This window comes from Rhinopithecus bieti, unplaced genomic scaffold (assembly GCF_001698545.2).
Source record: "Rhinopithecus bieti isolate Rb0 unplaced genomic scaffold, ASM169854v2 scaffold_2554, whole genome shotgun sequence".
In the NCBI taxonomy this organism is placed as follows: Eukaryota; Metazoa; Chordata; class Mammalia; order Primates; family Cercopithecidae; genus Rhinopithecus; species Rhinopithecus bieti.
In genome coordinates, this window is record NW_016804196.1 from 1966477 (window position 1) to 1985319 (window position 18843).

Genomic DNA, 18843 nt, shown 5'->3' on the forward strand with positions numbered 1-18843 from the left:
GTGTCCAATGCATACTAGTTCTTTGTAGACAGACTTATTAAACATTTGAGTTAAAAAAAAAAATCTCCTTATGTAAAGGGAGGTTATAAGTTTGTAACAAACTGAAAATCAATGTGTTTTCTGACACCTATTGACATCCATGATGAGAATCAGGTGCTTTCCTCTCCCAGCTTCATTCAGATATGGACAGGGGAGATGGATCCATCAAATACATCCTCTCGGGAGAAGGTGCTGGCATCGTGTTTACCATCGACGACACCACAGGAGACATCCATGCCATTCAGAGACTCGATCGAGAGGAAAGAGCCCAGTATACTTTAAGGGCTCAAGCCCTAGACAGGCGGACGGGCAGGCCCATGGAGCCAGAGTCAGAGTTCATCATCAAAATTCAAGACATCAATGACAACGAGCCCAAGTTCCTAGATGGACCTTATGTCGCCACTGTGCCAGAAATGTCCCCAGTGGGTAAGGTGGTGACTCGCTGATTTTCACAAACAGCACCTCCTACACACACACACACACACACACACACACACACATGCAGGTACACATATATTCAGAACAGAAGAGCATGACAGGAGCAGCTCACAAATTATAAAGCAACCAAAAATGATGACCAAGCCCTGTGGCTGGCAGGAAGCTACTTAAACAGTGGAATCAAACAGAGCGAGTAACAATAATAATAAGCCTATTATTGTTTTTTAGTTCTGATTCTTTAAAAACAAAATATTAGCTAGACAGATAAATCAATAAATGCTTGAATAATATTTGTTTCATAAGGGAGAAATGTTTTGTTATTATCAAAAGAGCAATAGGGCTGGGCACGGTGGCTCACGCCTGTAATCCCAAAACCTTGGGAGGCCGAGGCAGGTGGATCACAAGGTCAGGAGACCCTGGCCAAAATGGTGAAACCCCATCTCTACTAAATACCCTGTCTCTACTAAAATACCAAAAAATTAGCCTGGTGTGGTGGTGCGCACCTGTAGTCCCAGCTCAGGAGGCTGAGGTGGGGGAATCACTTGAACCCACGAGGTAGAGATTTTAGTGAGCTGAGATTGTGCGCCACTGCACTCCAGCCTGGTGACAGAGTAAGACTCCATCTAAAAAAAAAAAAAAAAAAAAAAAGCAATGAAGAGCCCAAAGGCTGTGTTCTTACCAGTCATTCAGAATTTAAAGCACAAATAACCGTCATCCCTACTAAACAGGTACAAGGTAAGAGTTATGGAAGCTTGACCAAGAAAGGGGACTCTCCCAATGAAGTAAACACATTTGCAAATGCTTTAAGATGGACCGTTCAGGATTGCATCCAGCCTTTAGTTATTACACTTGAACAGGTTTCTACTTCTCTTCCCCAGGTACCTCTGTCATCCAAGTGACAGCCACGGATGCAGATGACCCGACCTACGGCAACAGTGCCCGGGTGGTGTACAGCATTCTTCAGGGCCAGCCATATTTTTCTGTGGACTCTAAAACAGGTATCTGATGCAAGGGTCGAGTCAGTGGTGTTTATTCCCTGATAATTTATAACTACTGCTATGACAGACCCAACTCTCCTTTTCAAGGACTCTCCAGGGAGCGTATTAACCAGAGAAGATTGCTATAAGCTTTAGGATTAAGAGAGCAAACTAGCACTGCCCTGATTATTGAACTTCCCAATAATCTTGTAAACTAGCAAAAGATATAGCTCACAGAATTCAGTAAAGCACAGAGGTAAACAGAAGAATATAAGAGCTATGCATAGACAATGGGCAGTGTCTAAATGGAGAGGCAAAAAGCCCCTTTGCATACACACACAAAGTAGCTCCCCACTAGCCTTCAAAAAATCCTACGGTTATATTTATTCCCAGGGACTAAGGTCTTTTATAACCCCATGAAGACCCAAGAGGATTGACACTTCATCTGGGTCATTAGAGAAATAGAAGCATTGATTGTGAAACTGGAAAGAGCCTTGGGGGAATCATCCAGTCCGACACCATTTGCTTAACAGATAAAGCAATTGCAAAACAGAGCTACTAAAGCTCATCTAGTGTAGAGAGGTCTCTTGACATGTGGTCTGATGTTCTTTCTATTAAACCAACCACTGTGCACTCAGCAGTGAAGTCCAAAATGAATGGTTGCTGGGGTAGACAGGTTTTGATGAGGGAGGAAAGACCATGTGGGATGTGGTCCCCAAAACGCAGGTCCTGATTGGGAAGCTCTCACAGGGAGGACATCAGAGAGAACTGAATGGGTGAGGAGCAATGTGGCAGAAAATGACAAACAGAAGTTTGGTGTTTTGTTTGCTTATTTATTTCTGTCTTACCCAAGAGCTTTGGCTACAGAATTTATGTTTGGATGTATGAAAGACTTCATTTAATATGTTTGAGCTTGGCAAAGTTACTGTGATGTCATTGTTTTATACCTGTGCCAAGCTTCCCCTCTTATTAAATACTTTCATAAATGATGCCATATTTGAACTTCCCAATAATCTTGTAAACTAGCAAAAGATATAGGAAGTATTATTACTTCCATTTTATATGAGGGTAAACATGGGACCTAGGACTAATTAACAAGGAACCTGAGTAAAGAAACAGCCACAGAATAAAGTTAATGGTGAACACTCAAAGCCACCTCTTTACTTGAAAAAGAAAAAATACATTTCTATTATTAGCAACCTGATCGAATCTTTTCCCAGAAGTCCTGAGGGAAACCAGACATTCAGAAAACTGTATCATAAAAGTAGTAAGGGAGTGTAAATTAGGAGGAGGAAGGAAAAAAGACTGCAGTTAGGAACTTCTATAAAACAGTAACTTTAACAATTCTACTAAGGGCAAGGGGGAGAATGAAGAGATGAAGGGTGCCCACAGGGAGGAAAAATACAGGGAGGAAGAGGGTAATGTGTCCTTTATATCCCTAAGAAGAGTCTTACATTATTTTGACAGCTCCCGGGGCATCTGTAGTGTTAAGGTCAAAATACATGAACAGATAGTTATTGCTGTGCCCATGGGGGGCCTCTTAAAAAGGAAAATGCTGCATATACCACTTGAGAATGTTATTGCTATAATGCAATATATACATTATAGGAGTAAACTGGGGTGGATTATTATTCCTAATCCCTTCCATTTTCATGCAAAAGGTCTACCTAGCCAAGAGTCATGTTGTAAAGCTGTAGTAAATAAGTCTTTAATCTTTGCCTAGAGTGTATAGAAGTCAACTTTTTTAAGCTGAAGGGTTAAAGGGGAGATAAAACATTACTGTACAGGCGTGGCAGGATCACAACACATTTCAACGGATTGTAGTGTAGGCCCCTCTTCTTAAGTGAAACCGTATCTGCTGCTTGCTGTCTGGGGAACTTCATCTCTTATGCATGGTAAAAATAAACAGCTCACAGAGCATCTTTCATGTCCTAGCTCACAGAATTCAGTAAAGCACAGAGGTAAACAGAAGAATATCACAAAACAGAATGAATATGTAACAACAGGAAAATCCAATTAGAATTCCAACCCTGCTTACAGGTGGTAGGGAGGCAAGAAGATGCAGGAATGAGTTACCTAAAGAAGAGCCATTCACACAACAAGGGCTCTAGGGGCTGAAGAAACTGAGGGAGAATTATCTAAATTCACAGATTTGTAGACATATGACGCTTTGTTTTCTGGACCCAAAGACCCTGGTTTTCCTTGCTGAGACAGCGCTGTCAGAAATCGCCTTGGACTGCAATTTCCCAGATCTGTAAGAGAAACACTGCTGCCACCTCCTGTTCACTTTCAGTAATGCTGCCAGAAGAAACCAGCCCTCTGAGCTCTTCCTTCTGGAGTAAAATAGTTTTCATTCACCACTGATTTCAGTACAGCCCATTTTTGAAGTTGAGATTTCTTACCTCAAATTTAAAAGCACAGGTGACTTGCACCTCGCTTCTAGGCATTAACAGTGCACCAGGGAGACACCTAGAAACCAATCTTTAAAAACTGGTCCTGTGGTTTCATTTTTAAAAACAAAGTCATTTCTATCCTGCAGGTGTAATTAGGACAGCGCTCATGAACATGGACAGAGAAGCCAAAGAATACTACGAAGTGATTATCCAAGCCAAGGATATGGGAGGGCAGCTTGGAGGATTAGCTGGGACCACAACAGTCAACATCACCCTCTCAGATGTCAATGACAACCCACCCCGCTTTCCTCAGAGTGAGTACCTAATCCAAGAGAGCACAGACCTCGGGCCCAGAAATTACAGAGGTGCGGGAGAAAGGCCAGTTTGAGTTTCCTCATTAAGTTCAATTATCTATAGATTACTTTCTTACATTCATCATGCAATTCTCGCATAACTATTTCCCTTCAGGGTTCCAGCTTCCCATTTCGCTAAACCAGGATTTCTCAAACATTTTGTTTCCATTTTCTCCTCCCTGTGGAATCTTTTTACTTTGTTTCCTGATTTCCATTCCCACCCACCCTACATAAAATGCAATACTAAGGAATAAGGTTTGTTGGGTAGAACTGACCTTTAGTGGGCCACAAACTAGTAATAGCTGAAATTTCTTTCATCACATCCCTGCAAACCTATTTTGCCCCAGGGGCAATATTGATCCATCGAGAATGCATTCACTGATAGCCAAAGCTGCAGATGGACACATCCACCCATGTGACAATCTTCACCAATCATTCCAGTAGGTACCAAGCACTTGTTTGGTGAGAGCACAGGGCGTGAAGGCCACAAGAGGCTTAGAATTCAGTCCCTGCCCTTGTGAAGCTTCAAATCCACTTGGAGGACACATTCTACACACAGGAAAATTAACCCATAGTAGCACCTGGCGCCACTTGAATAGTGCAAAATGATGCCTTCATATAAACTGAGATGAATGAAGCCTCCACAGAAGGATGAGATTTCAACAGGGGGCTAAAGAATATAGCAGGTTTATAGAGGCAGAAAAGAAAACATTCTAGAAGGGGAAGTCATTCATTTATTCATTCATTCAAAAAACATTTATTCCAGGCCCTATTCTATGAATGAATCACAAAGCTGTGTACAGACAAAACAATGTCTCTACCATCTTGGAGCTCATTTGAGTAAAAACCTGCATGTGGGAAAAAACATCCTGACTGCAAATAAGTTTTCAATGTCATTTTATGTTCAAAGACTCCTAAAATTAAAACTGGCTCTTGCAAATGTGCTATATCTTTACTGGAGGCCATAGAAAAGTTTTTGAGCAAGAGGGAGACAATAAAGAAAGGCTAATTTGGTAGCCATGTAGAGGAGGGGTTGGCAAGGCAGAGACTAGGAGCAGGGGAGTCGGTTAGGAGACATTTAGAGAGGTCCAGACTTGAACTGCTAAGGACTTAAGGAAGTAGCAGGAGGAGTGGAATGGGACAAATAAGAAAACATGGACTTCTGCCTCTTGATTTCCTGACTAAGGGAACCGCAAAGGGTGGAGTCAAAGATGACAACAATGTTTTCACTCTGGATGACAGGGAGAAGGATTGTACTACTAATAAAAATAGAGGATGCATAATGGAAAGAGTGGCAGTGTAGGAGGGAGACAAATTCAGATTTAAATATGAAGTGACAGCAGGACAATCAGGTTGAATGTCCTTAAGGAAAGTGGAAATATAGAGCTATGACTGTGGAACAGAGCCCAGGAACGGAGATGTGAGTTTGAGAAGCAGATGCCTGAAGGAAGCAGCAGGAGAAATGAGAGCAGGAAGTGCAATTCCAGGTGAAACACTTAGCTAGGTAAATAGGGCTTTAAAAAAAACTAAAAGGAGAAAGAGTCTAGCCAGACTAGCCAGACCGTCAGATGAACAGTTGCATTCTGAATCAGTCAGACCAAGTGAACCTTCCCTTGTATCTATGTAAACACAGGAGAACTCAAATATTTACACGCAAACAGAATATACAAAGTCCCATAAGCATTTATGATGGAAAAAGCAGGATATTAGATAAGCATTTCACAAAGGGTACAAGTGAGTAAGTTCCTAAGTTGCTTGGTCTGACAGTGCAGAATACGAGAGCATCACAGAACAGTTTGTGAAATGCCACATGGATGGCCTTTGTGTTGCTTTAGTGATCCTGTGGGTTCCATCTTCATTACTTCATGAAGGGCTCATATTACTCACACTACAGACTATAAATTCTTGAACACCCTTGAACTATTTGGCTTTTTACATTTGACACTAGACAGGTGTCTCTGATGGAGGCAGAAGGGACGGTACAACCAGCTTATTACATAGCTCAAGTTATTACATAGCTCAAAGGTAGATGGATTCTGACATATTGCCAGGAGTCATGTTACCCCAAACATGGCAGCTTCACAATAGCAGAACACAATACAAGGATTACTGGGGTTTTAGCCTTGCCTCCCAAACCAAGATCTTTTTTTTGTTTTTCTGAGACAGGGTCTTGCTCTGTCACCCAAGCTGGGCTGCAGTGGTGCAATCACAGCTCACTGTAGCCTCAACCCCCAGGCTCAAGCAATCCTCCCACCTCAGCTCCTGAATAGCCAGAACGACAGGTGCACACCACCATGCCAAGAAATTTTTGTATTTTTTGTAGAGACAGGATTTTGTCATGTTGCCCAGGTTGGTCTTGAACTCTTGGGCTCAAATCATCTGCCTTCCTCAGGTTCCCAAAGTGCTGATATTACAGGCATGAGCCACCACACCCAGCCCCAAAACAACATCCTAACACCATTCTAAAGCACACATTTTAAGTTGTCACTTTTTCAAAATATAGTTTTAATGGAGACTCTAGGATAGAGTGGAAGTATGGATTATGTTTCATGGAAGACAAAACAAAAATGTAAAAAAATTTAAATCTCTGTGTCTCTATGCATTCTACACACATTATCACTGCTTCCTCCTTTTTGACCTTTTAAAACTTTGCATTCTCTCTTCATTAAATAGTTCCCCATCTATTTGCTAAAACTAAGTTTAGATAACCTTGATATTCCATAAACCTATCTTGGCTATCCTCTTATGCCTAATTAATCTAATGAGTCCTCATTGTAGGAATTCCACTTTGCTTCTTTTTCACAAATATTACTATAACTGATTATGGAATGTTGACAAAATGACACACCTACTATTTTACATTGAACAAGCTCAGTCACCTTTAATAGACTCAAATATAATGAAACATCAAGATCTCAAGCTATTTATTTATAATATAATGTATCATGTATAGAAATTGTATGCAGATGTTTAAACATATAACATAGCTTGATTGGGATGAGGAACATTGTAGGCAGATGCTTGTTTTTCCCAAAAGTTCTGCAACAGCAAAGTGTAATCCATCAACAACTTTGGAAGTAAATGGAAAGAGATCATGAAATCCAATTGCCTGCCAGTTTAGTACAAACTTTAAAGATTTCCTGGCTCATGTTTGTAAAGAACAGGCATCATTTCTTCTCCTGTGCAAGGCAGAGTGCTGTGAGCTGGCTGGGTGCTGTCAACCTCCCTGAATCTTTGTGAAACTCAAGCCCTCACACCCGAGGCTATAGCTTACAAAGCATATTAGAATAAAAGGGAACACATACATATGGAAAATGTGATTGTGTGATTTTTCTTTGTTATTTAGTCAGTCACATTATGATTGACAAAATAACAAAGAACATCAAAAAGCTGAGCCCCAGAAAAGGTAAGTTGGTAAAAATACGAATTCATGGAGATGAAAGTGAACTAAATTTAATTGTGAGCTCAGGATGTCATGTCCAAAAGGATATGACCAACTCTCAGAGTCTTACATATGTGAGAACCTTTTTAGTATTTTATTCTGGAACAAGAAAACAAGAAGCATAAAGGATCTGTCCATGGAAAGGCAGCCCAGGACAGTCTCGGGTACAAGGACACACTGAGGGGCAGCACATGGAGCTGATGGAGCTTGCTCTCCATGGCTGCTCCCCCTTTATAGATCACTGATCTCCATGACCTCTGAGCAAATGGTCGTAGAGACAGGCACTCAGCACACGGGCCAGGCCATGAAAGAAAAGGTGGACATTTGAAGTGTAAACAGAATAAATACATACTTTGTGACCACAATGTTTATCACTCTCAGAAGGAACTGCAATTTAAGGAAATACTTCAGTTCACTAGGAAGTACTAAAAGATTTGAATGCAAGATACTTTCTACCACTCAAGCTACAGTCACTAGGACTAAGTCGTTCTGCTTTCACCCTGTTCTACTTAAGCTTTTTTACTCCTCTTTATTGAACATCCAATACAGGCTATGGCCTGTATGACCGTTTGCTCAGCCTTTATGGACCTCAGTTTTTATCTGTAAAAACTCAAGTTTTACTTTTTGAACCCAGAAGAAAGGTATTTTGCACAGCACCCCTGATAAGATATGATAATGATGAGGCATTTTTTATACTGACGGATTATCAAGAATGCGTGTCCTGGCTTTTCTTTGTAGAACATTACCAGATGAGTGTGTTGGAATCAGCTCCAATTAGCTCCACTGTCGGGAGAGTGTTTGCCAAGGACTTGGATGAAGGCATAAATGCAGAGATGAAATACACTATTGTGGATGGAGATGGTGCAGATGCCTTTGACATTAGCACAGATCCCAATTTCCAAGTTGGTATCATAACTGTGAAGAAGGTAATCCAACTCCTTTTTCTAAACCATTTTCATGGGTGCTTTGAATGTTTATGAAATGCTAGTAAGGACTGTTGTATTATTGATATGCATTGCTTCAAATCCTCTGATAAAAGCGCTTTCCTATTTTATTTAAAAAAAAAAAAAAAACAGAAAACCTCTTAATTCTTATGTTTACACGCAAACACTGGCTGTGCCATCATTTTACTGAAAAGGTACCAGGTCATGATAAAAATATATTATAAACATATTTCTAAATACATTCCCTCTACCCAGTCACTTAAAAAACTGTTGTAGCTTAATTTTCTAATGATGTTAATGACTTGATCAATATTTGCACTTGAATAACACATGCATTGTAGCATCCCATACATACCAATAAAGCAAGCCATAATATTATTTATGAATCAATAACATGCAGGCATTTTTTAATTGCTTCTCAAAGATCTGTAAATTCTAATTAAACTTGAAAAAGCTTTATCAAACATACCTGCTGAATGGCTGTTATAACTTGAAATTCCTTTGTTTTATGATAAGGTACCAAGATAAGCTATCGATTCTTTCTGTGACATAAAGCACATATGGATATACTCAGCTAGAAGATAAAACTTTTTAAAAATTGAATCTTTAACTCCCTAGCAAATATATATCTAATGAAATACATTAGTTTTAAAACTCATTGATTTAATCTTCCTTCTCTATGTTGAATGTATTTTAAAACCCAACATATTTTAAATGATATACTCAACAAATATTTATTGAGTGCCGCCTATGTGCCAGATATTGTTATAGGCATTTAATATAGAGTAAATAAAACAACCAAAAATCTCTGCCCTCATGGAGTTTACATTCTAGCAAGGGAAGAAGACGATCAAAACATCAAGTCACTAAAGTAGTTTATTAGAAGGTAATAATTGATATGGGGGGGAGCAGAATAGAACAAAATAAGTGAGGCCAGGAAAGCTAAGATGGTTTCCAATTTAAACTGGAAGGCTGGCTAAATGCCCATCAATCAAAGAGTGGATTTAAAAAACTGTGGTAAATATATATGATGGAATACTACACAGCCATAAAAAGGAATGAACTAACAGCATTTTCAGTCACCTGGATGAGATTAGAGACTATTTTTTTTTTCCTCCTTCTTTGAGATGGAGTCTTGCTTTGTCACCCAGGCTGGAGTAAAGTGGCACGATCTCGGCTCACTGCAACCTCTGCCTCCCAGGTTCAAGTAATTCTCCCAAGTAGCTGTGACTATGGGCGCACACTGCCATGCACGGCTAACTTTTTGTATTTTAGTAGAGACAGGGTTTCACCATGTTGCCCAGGCTGGTCGAGAACTCCTGAGCTCAGGTAATCTGCCTGCCTTAGCCTCCCAAAGTGCTGGGATTATAGGCATGAGCCACTGCACCCGGCCGATTGGAGACTATTATTCTAAGTGATGTAACTCAGGAATGGAAAACCAAACATCATATGTTCTCACTGATATGTAGGGGCTAAGCTTTGAGGGCACAAAGGCATAAGAATGATATGATGGACTTTGGGGACTTGGGGGGAAGAGTGGCAGGGGGTGAGGGATAAAAGACTACAAATATGGTGCAGTGTATACTGCTCAGGTGATGGGTGCACCAAAATCTCACAAAGCAGTACTAAAGAACTTACTCATGTAACCAAATGCCACCTGTACCCCAACACCCTATGGAAAAACAAAATTAAATAAACTGGGTGGTTGGGACTGGTATCACAGAGAAGTGGCATTTATGCAAAGACCTACAGTGAGCAGAGTCACACCACTGAGTTAAGCAGGTTAACAGTGTGGGAGGTTCGCTATCAGTGACTCTTTGTGAAAAGAGCACATGGCAGTCCTAAAGAGAAGAGAATGGGCATGAACTATTGAGGAAAGTGTTCCAAGCAAAAGGACCACCAGTGCAAAGGCTCTGAGGTGGGACCATGCCTGCTGTATTTCAAGAACAGCAACGGTGGGGTCATAAGGCTGAGTTGAGTGGGGGACTCTTAGGAGATGAGGTCTGAAAAGTAACAAAGGAGCCAGATCATTTAGGACCATATAGGCTAACTATAAGGACTTTGGTTTTTACTCTGAGTAAAATGGGGAATGACTGAAGGATTTTTAACAGATGTATGACATGGCTGGGTTTTCATTATAAAATACTCAGTAGGCTGTGTTGAGGTGGGGGGAGTTTAAGGAGAGAAGGATGAAAAGAGGGAGACCAACTAAGAAGCTACTGCAATAATCCAGGTAACAGATGATGACAGTTTCACCTAAGTAATGGGAATGGAGGTGATAAGAAGTGGTCAGAATCTGTACATAATTTGAAAGTAGAGCCAACAGGATTTCCTAAAAACGTGGATGAGGATAGGGAAGAAAGAGAAGAGTCAACCGAGCAATAAGAAGAATGGAGTTGCCATTAACTGAGACAGGGAACTCTGCAGGTAGAGCAGGTGGCAGGGGTGACAAGTATTGGAATTCAGTTCTGGACATACATGTGACATTTGCAGAGTCTATTAGACATCAAGTAAAGACATGTCATGGCTTTGGTTGTAAGAGTGAGGAGTTTGTAGAAGGGTCCTGGGCTGGAAATACGAATTTGGGAGTCATAAGCACACAGATGGTACTTAAAGCAAATAAAACAAATGAGATTGCAAGGGACTGAGCATAGACAGAAAGAGGACAGTGAAACGAGCCCTTACGCACCCCAACATGAAGAGGTCGGAAGGAGTGTAAGGACAGGCAAGGAGACTGAGGGGCGACCAGGGAGGCAGGAGGAAAATGGAGGAAGTACAGTGTTCTGAAGGCATGAAGAATGTGTTTCCAAGGGATAAAGTGATCACCTGTGACAAACGCTGCTACAGGTCAAATAAGAACATCAGGAATTCACCACAGACTTTAGGAACATGGAGGCCACTGACAACCTTGACAAAAACCACAGTTACAACATTAAAATGTAACTCAACTTAACATGTGTTTATAATAACTTTTTTCTATGCTATCTGATAGAACTGAATTAACACTGCTTGAGAAGGGAATAAGGGACGAGTTCATGTTTGTTCTGTATTCATTTAAGATGCAATCAATCACAGCAAAGGAACAGAATCACAGCAAAGGATCCAGAATTCCACCAACCAGAAATCTTTCTATCCTGTACACAATGATCTTGAAACAATGCAAAAGGCTGAGATTAACTTCTAAATTATCAATTAAATCTAGATGTAATTAAAATACTATAATTTCTTATTCTCATTCTTTGAGAATTAATATCACATGCTAGAATTATAATAGGTGATTAAAATAGCAATACTATTTTGGTATATGTCATAGGTTCCCCTACTATGTGGTATGCCTCAAGTAAACAATAATACATTGCTAACCATAACTAGTAACTGTAAATAAGGGAAATACTCAAATTTTTGAATTACTGGGTTTTTCTTCTTTTTTTTTTGGTTTGAGACAGGGTCTCACTCTTGTCACCCAAGCTGGGGTGCAGTGGCACAATCATGGCTCACTGCAGGCTTGACTTCTTGGGCTCAAGCAATCCTTCTACCTCACCATCCTAACTAGCTGGGACTATAGGTATGTGCCACCACAGCCACCTAATTTTTGCATTGTTGTTTGTTTGAGACAGGGTCTCTCTCTGTTTCTCAAGCTGGAGTGCAATGGCATGCTCATGGCTCACTGCAGCCTGTAGTCCCAGCTACTCAGGAGCATGAGGTGGAAGGACTGCTTGAGGCCAAGAGGTCGAGGCTGCAGTGAGCCATGATCATGCCGCAGCCACCTATTTTTGTTGTTGTTGTTGTTTTATTTTGTTGTTGTAGAGACAAGGTCTCCCTATGTTTTCCAGGCTGGTCTCAAACTCCTGAGCTCAAGCGATACTCCTGCCTCAGCCTCCCAAAGGCCTAGGATTACAGGCGTGAGCCACCGCAACCAGCTTGTTTCTTTAGTACGAAAACTCTATTCAAACAAGCAACCAGAAAAGAACTTCGGGGTTCTAAATATTTAAATGTTATCTTATGTCTTAAAATAATGTCTGAGATAATTCTAAACAATAAAATAATATTTATGTCAGATTATCACAATATAGTTTAGACTTTATTACAAGCCATTTGTTTTTAAAAATCTATTAACTATAACAACTCTGTCTCTGAAAGAAATCTCAAAATGGGTTTTCTTCAGCTCCCTTACCTGCAGAAAACATGAAGCCTCTTAAGACGGAGTACTGTTTTTCACTGTCATTACTAAAACGATATCTATGTTTAATCAAAATACATATCAATTTTGCCAAGGTCACTTTGATTTCTCTTCTGAACTTATGAGCTGCCAGAAAATGGAATTAAGAAAAGGGTCAATAAGTTGGGTAGATGGACAAATCACGCATAATAAATACTTTAGAGGCCACTGACTGCTCAGTCTATGGCTTTGGAATAACATTCACTCAGATGTCTGCTCCACGCCCATCTTCCCACTTTGTCATTAATAATGTCATATAAAATTGAAACAAAAGTTCTGCTTTTGATTTATTTCCCTTAGGCCTATTATTTGCCTAAGAAGCACATACTTTTTCAAAAAGAGAAATTGAGTTGAATTGATAGAATTGAGTCTTTAGGAAACCACACTGATTACTACCCAGTCCCTTGGGTCTTTTTAGCTTTTAAGTAATCAATCAATCAATTTTCAGTCTCTTAAATGCTTGAAGTATAATTTGAAATATATAATTTTCAGGATGTTCTTTATTCTGAGTGAGCATGATGTGCCATTTTCTAGTCTTCTGCATATCTTCTGTCTTACAACAACAAGAAGCAATTGTTTAGAGTCCATTCTCTTCTTAGGCAGGTCACAAAGAACAAAAATTCTATATTTCATCAAATCTGAGATGTCATGAATTATAAATCTCATCATTGTTTTATGGGTCATTGAAGAAAAGTTCTTGCCAATTTAAATAATACAATGCTTTCTTATTTCTTAGTGTCTGTAAAGCACTCTTGTAGGCACAGTTAGACAAATTTGTTTCACCAGTGTTAGATTCACTCCATGCTGCTGTTTCCATGCTGTTCTCCCTACACAATAACTCTTGTTTCAATGCCAAATCATAATATAATATTTTAAAAGATATTTTAGAAGGCAATAAAGCTCAACACGTGCAGTACCAACAATGTGCAAAACTCCGCTGAAGTACAACATGAGCAGCTTGGACTAGGTCTGCCTTGCACGGGCAGTAACGACTGCTGCTTATCAAGATCCCTTTGCCTCCCATTGACACTAGAGCAACTGTAAGGTATTATCAATTGGAGAAGCAATGCTATTTCTAAAATATCAAAACGTCTAAAACTGTGCATCTTAAATTACTGAAATAAATTTAAGTGGTAAATACTACCACTCAACCAGTAAATATTAATACTCACATTGAGAAACTTTCTGTACTGTTCAATGTAACAATTTTTTTTAGGTTTTTGCTACCCTTTGAGTTTCTGGTTTTGCTAGGCACCGGGGAATAAAAATCTGACTAAGTCATAGCTTTTGCCCTTGAGTATGGGGAGTGGGATCAACACAGAAAGAAATATCTGTAATACGAAAGAAAAGCTATAAAAGAAGTATAATAATGTACTGTGAGAACAAAGAAAGGAATACTTAATTCTTCTTAATTAGTAATTAAAGTTGCATTACTATTTTGTGCCATAATTTTCATGACTCAATTTTAACGATATAATGGCTTTTGTTTTGTATCCTCTAACTTGAAGACATTTCTTGAATTTGGAAATTGGGTTCTCAGATATTATTGGTTTTTTATTTTCTATTATGAATACAGAAACAAATAATTATTTGATATTTAAAATAAAAAGAACACAAACTATTCAAGAGGGAAAAGCCAAAACTCACATTATCAAGTGTGGGCAATTTTAATTTTAAGAGTTGAGCACAGTGGTTGCAGCTTCTTGGGAGGGAGGTGAGAGCATCTCTTAAGCCTAGGAGTTTAAGACCAGTCTGGGCAACATAAGCCAGAGTTTGTCTCAGTAAATAAATAAATAATGAACTTTAGAGTATTGAGGGCAATGTTTCATTTCCAACAATGTGGAAGTGAGAGAGGCAATAATCTTAAATAGTTTAGAAGTCTTAAGTAACTTACTTTAAAATAACTTCAATAATAATTAAAAACTCACTCTAGTGCTTTCAACAGATGCTGGAACAATCGGATACCATTTGCANTATTGGTTTTTTATTTTCTATTATGAATACAGAAACAAATAATTATTTGATATTTAAAATAAAAGAACACAAACTATTCAAGAGGGAAAAGCCAAAACTCACATTATCAAGTGTGGGCAATTTTAATTTTAAGAGTTGAGCACAGTGGTTGCAGCTTCTTGGGAGGGAGGTGAGAGCATCTCTTAAGCCTAGGAGTTTAAGACCAGTCTGGGCAACATAAGCCAGAGTTTGTCTCAGTAAATAAATAAATAATGAACTTTAGAGTATTGAGGGCAATGTTTCATTTCCAACAATGTGGAAGTGAGAGAGGCAATAATCTTAAATAGTTTAGAAGTCTTAAGTAACTTACTTTAAAATAACTTCAATAATAATTAAAAACTCACTCTAGTGCTTTCAACAGATGCTGGAACAATCGGATACCATTTGCAAAAAAATAAATAAATAAGCCTCAGTTATACACCCACAAAAAAAACCTCAAAATGAATCATGCACCTAAATGTAAAAACCTAAAACTAAAAAATTTGTAAAAGGAAACATAGGAGAAAATCTTTGTAATCCTGATTGGACAAAGATTTCTTCCATGTTACACCAGAAGCCCAACCCACCAAAGAAAAAGTAGACTTCACTGAAGTTAAGAATTTCTGCTCTTCAAAGGACACTGTTGTGGCCAGATAGCTGAATAGGAAAAACTCCGGTCTGCAGGTCCCAGCAAGATCAGCGCAGAAGGCAGGTGATATCTGCATCTCCAACTGAGGTACCTGGCTCATCTCAATGGGACTGGTTAGACAGTGGGTTCAGCCCACAGAGGGTGAACTGAAGCAGGGTGGGGCGTCCCCTCACCTGGGAAGCGCAGAGGGTGAGGGAACTCCCTCTACTAGCCAAGGGAAGCCATGGGCGACTGTGCTGTGAGGAAAAGTGCACTCCAGCCCAGATAGCACACTCTTCCCATGGTCTTTGCAACCGGCAGACCAGGAGACTTCCTCGGGTGCCTACGCCTCCAGGGCCCCGGATTTCAAGCACAAAACTGGGCGGCAATTTGGGCAGACCCTGAGCTAGCTGCAGGAGTCTTTTTTTTTTTTTTTTTTTCTTTTTTGGAAAGAAACCCCAGTGGCGCCTGGAATGCCAGTGAGACAGAACTATTCACTTCCATTTCCAGTGGATCCCACCTCCATGGAGCCCAGCAAGCTGAAATCCACTGGCTTGAAATTTTTGCTGCCAGCTCAGCAGTCTGTGGTCAACCTGGGATGCTGGAGCTTGGTGGAGGGAGGGGGGTCCGCCATTACTGAGGATTGCGTAGGCAGTTTTCTCCTCACAGTGTAAACAAAGCCACCAGGAAGTTCAAACTGGGCAGAGCCCACCACAGCTCTGCAAAGCCACTGTAGCCAGACTGCCAGATTTCTCCTCTCTGGGCAGGGTATCTCTGAAAGAAAGGCAGCAGCCCTAGTCAGAGACTTACAGATAAAACTCCCATCTCCCTGGGAAAGAACACCTGGGGGAAGGGGCAGCTATGGGTGCAGCTTCAGCAGACTTAAACATTCCTGCCTGCTGGCTCTGAAGAGAGCAGCAGATCTCCCAGCACAGCACTCAAGCTCTAAGGGACAGACTGCCTCCTCTAGTGGGTCCTTGAACCCCATGGCTCCTGACTGGGAGACACCTCTGAGCAGGGGTCAACAGACACCTCATACAGGAGAGCTCCAACTGGCATCCAGCAGGTGCCCCTCTGGGAAGAAGCTTCCAGCGGAAGGATCAGACAGCAATCTTTGCTGTTCTGCAGCCTCTGCTGGTGATACCCAGGCAAACAGGGTCTGGAGTGGACCTCCAGCAAACTCCAATAGACCTGCAGCAGAGGGAACTGACTGTCAGAAGGAAAACTAACAAACAGAAAAGAACAGCATCAATATCAACAAAAAGGATGTCCACACAGAAACCCCATCCAAAGGTCACCAACATCAAAGACCAAAGGTAGATAAATCCATGAAGATAAGGAAAACCAGCACAAAAGGCAGAAAATCCCAAAACCAGAACACCTCTTCTCCAAAGGATTACAACTCCTCGCCAGCAAGGGAACAAAACTGGACACAGAATGAGTTTGCAAATTGACAGAAGTAGACTTCAGAAGGTGGGTAATAACAAACTCTTCCAAGCTAAAGGAGCATATTCTAACCCAATATAAGAAAGTTAAAACCTTGAAAAAAAAAAGAGGAATTGCTAACTAGAATAACTAGTTTAGAGAAGAACACAAATGACCTGATGAAGCTGAAAAATACAGCGTGAGAACTTCGTGAAGCATACACAAGTATCAACAGCCAAATCAATCAAGCAGAAGAAAGGATATCAGAGACTGAAGATCAACTTAATGAAAAAAGCATAAAGACAAGATTAGAGAAAAAAGAATTAAAAGGAATGAACAAAGCCTCCCAGAAATATGGGACTATGTGAAAAAACCAAACCTACATTTGATTGGTGTACCTGAAAGTGATGGGCAGAATGGAACCAAGTTGAAAACACTCTTCAGGGTATTATCCAGGACCAACCTAGCAAGACAGGTCAACATTCAAATTCAGGAAATACAGAGACCACCACAAAGATCCTCCTCAAGAAGAGCAACCCCAAGACACATAATCATCAGATTCACCAAGGTTGAAATGAATGAAAAAATGTTAAGGGCAGCCAGAGAGAAAGATCAGGTTACCCACAAAGACACGCCCATCAGACTAACAGCGGATCTCTTTGCAGAAACCCTACAAGCCAGAAGACAGTGGGAGCCAACATTCAACATTCTTAAAAAAAAGAATTTTCAACCCAGAATTTCATATCCAGCCAAACTAAGCTTCATAAGCAAAGGAGAAATAAAATCCTTTATAGACAAGCAAATGCTAAGAGATTTTGTCACCACCAGGCCTGCCTTACAAGAACTCTTGAAGGAAGCACAAAATACAGAAGGGAAAAACCCGTAACAGCCACTGCAAAAACATACCAAATTGTAAAAACCATTGACACTATGAGGAAACTGCATCAACTAACAGGCAAAATAATCAGCTGGCATCATAATGACAGGATCAAACTCACACATAACAATATAAACCTTAAATGTAAATGGGCTAAATGCCCCAATTAAAAGACACAGACCGGCAAATTGGACAAAGAATCAAGACCCATCAGTGTGCTGTATTCAGGAGACCCATCTCACATGCAAAGACACACATAGGCTCAAAATAAATGGATGGAGAAATATTCACCAAGTAAATGGAAAGCGAAAAATAAACAGGAGTTGCATTCTTGTCTCTGATAAAACAGACTTTAAACCAACAAAGATCAAAAAAGACAAAGACGGGCATTACATAATGGTAAAAGTATCAATGCAACAAGAAGAGCTAACTATCCTAAAATGTATACGCACCCAATACAGGAGCACCCAGATTCATAAAGCAAGTTCTTAGAGACCTACAAAGAGTCTTAGACTCCCACACAATAACAGCGGGAGACTTTAACACCCAGTCAATATTAGACAGATCAACGAGATAGAAAATAACAGGGATATTCAGGACTTGAACACAGCTCTGGACCAAGCAGACCTAATAAACATCTGGAGATCAACAGAATATACATTCTTCTCAGCACCACATCAACAATCTAAAATTGACCACATAACTGACCACATCAACAATCTAAAATTGACCACATAACTGGAAGTAAAACACTCCTCAGCAAATGCAAAAGAATGGAAATCATAACAAACAGTCTCTCAGACCACAGTGCAATCAAAGTAGAACTCAGGAATAAGAAACTCACTCAACACACACACAACTACATGGAAACTGAACAATCTGCTCCTGAATGACTACTGGGTAAATAACAAAATTAAGGCAGAAATATAGTTCTTTGAAACCAGAACAACATACCAGAATCTCTGGAATACAGCTAAAACAGTGTTTAGAGGGAAATTTATAGCACTAAATGCCCACAGGAGCAAGTGAGAAAGATCTAAAATCAACACCCTAACATGACAATTAAAGAAACTAGAGAAGCAAGAGCAAACAAATTCTTTTTTTTTTTTTTTTTTT

At 40.0% G+C, this 18843-nt stretch overlaps 1 protein-coding gene across 7 annotated transcripts in view; it reads left to right on the forward strand.

Annotated features, from left to right (window-relative positions):
- CDH20 (cadherin 20) overlaps nt 1-18843 on the forward strand; it is a 233945-nt gene that overhangs the window by 176291 nt on the left and 38811 nt on the right. For 6 of the 7 annotated variants that reach the window (XM_017867129.1, XM_017867130.1, XM_017867132.1 and 3 more), the window contains 4 exons: nt 171-465; nt 1356-1475; nt 3994-4161; nt 8381-8568. In XM_017867129.1, coding sequence (XP_017722618.1) covers nt 171-465; nt 1356-1475; nt 3994-4161; nt 8381-8568 — 771 coding nt within the window. The remainder of the gene's footprint in view (nt 1-170; nt 466-1355; nt 1476-3993; nt 4162-8380; nt 8569-18843) is intronic. The other variant, XM_017867134.1, reaches the window with a different exon arrangement.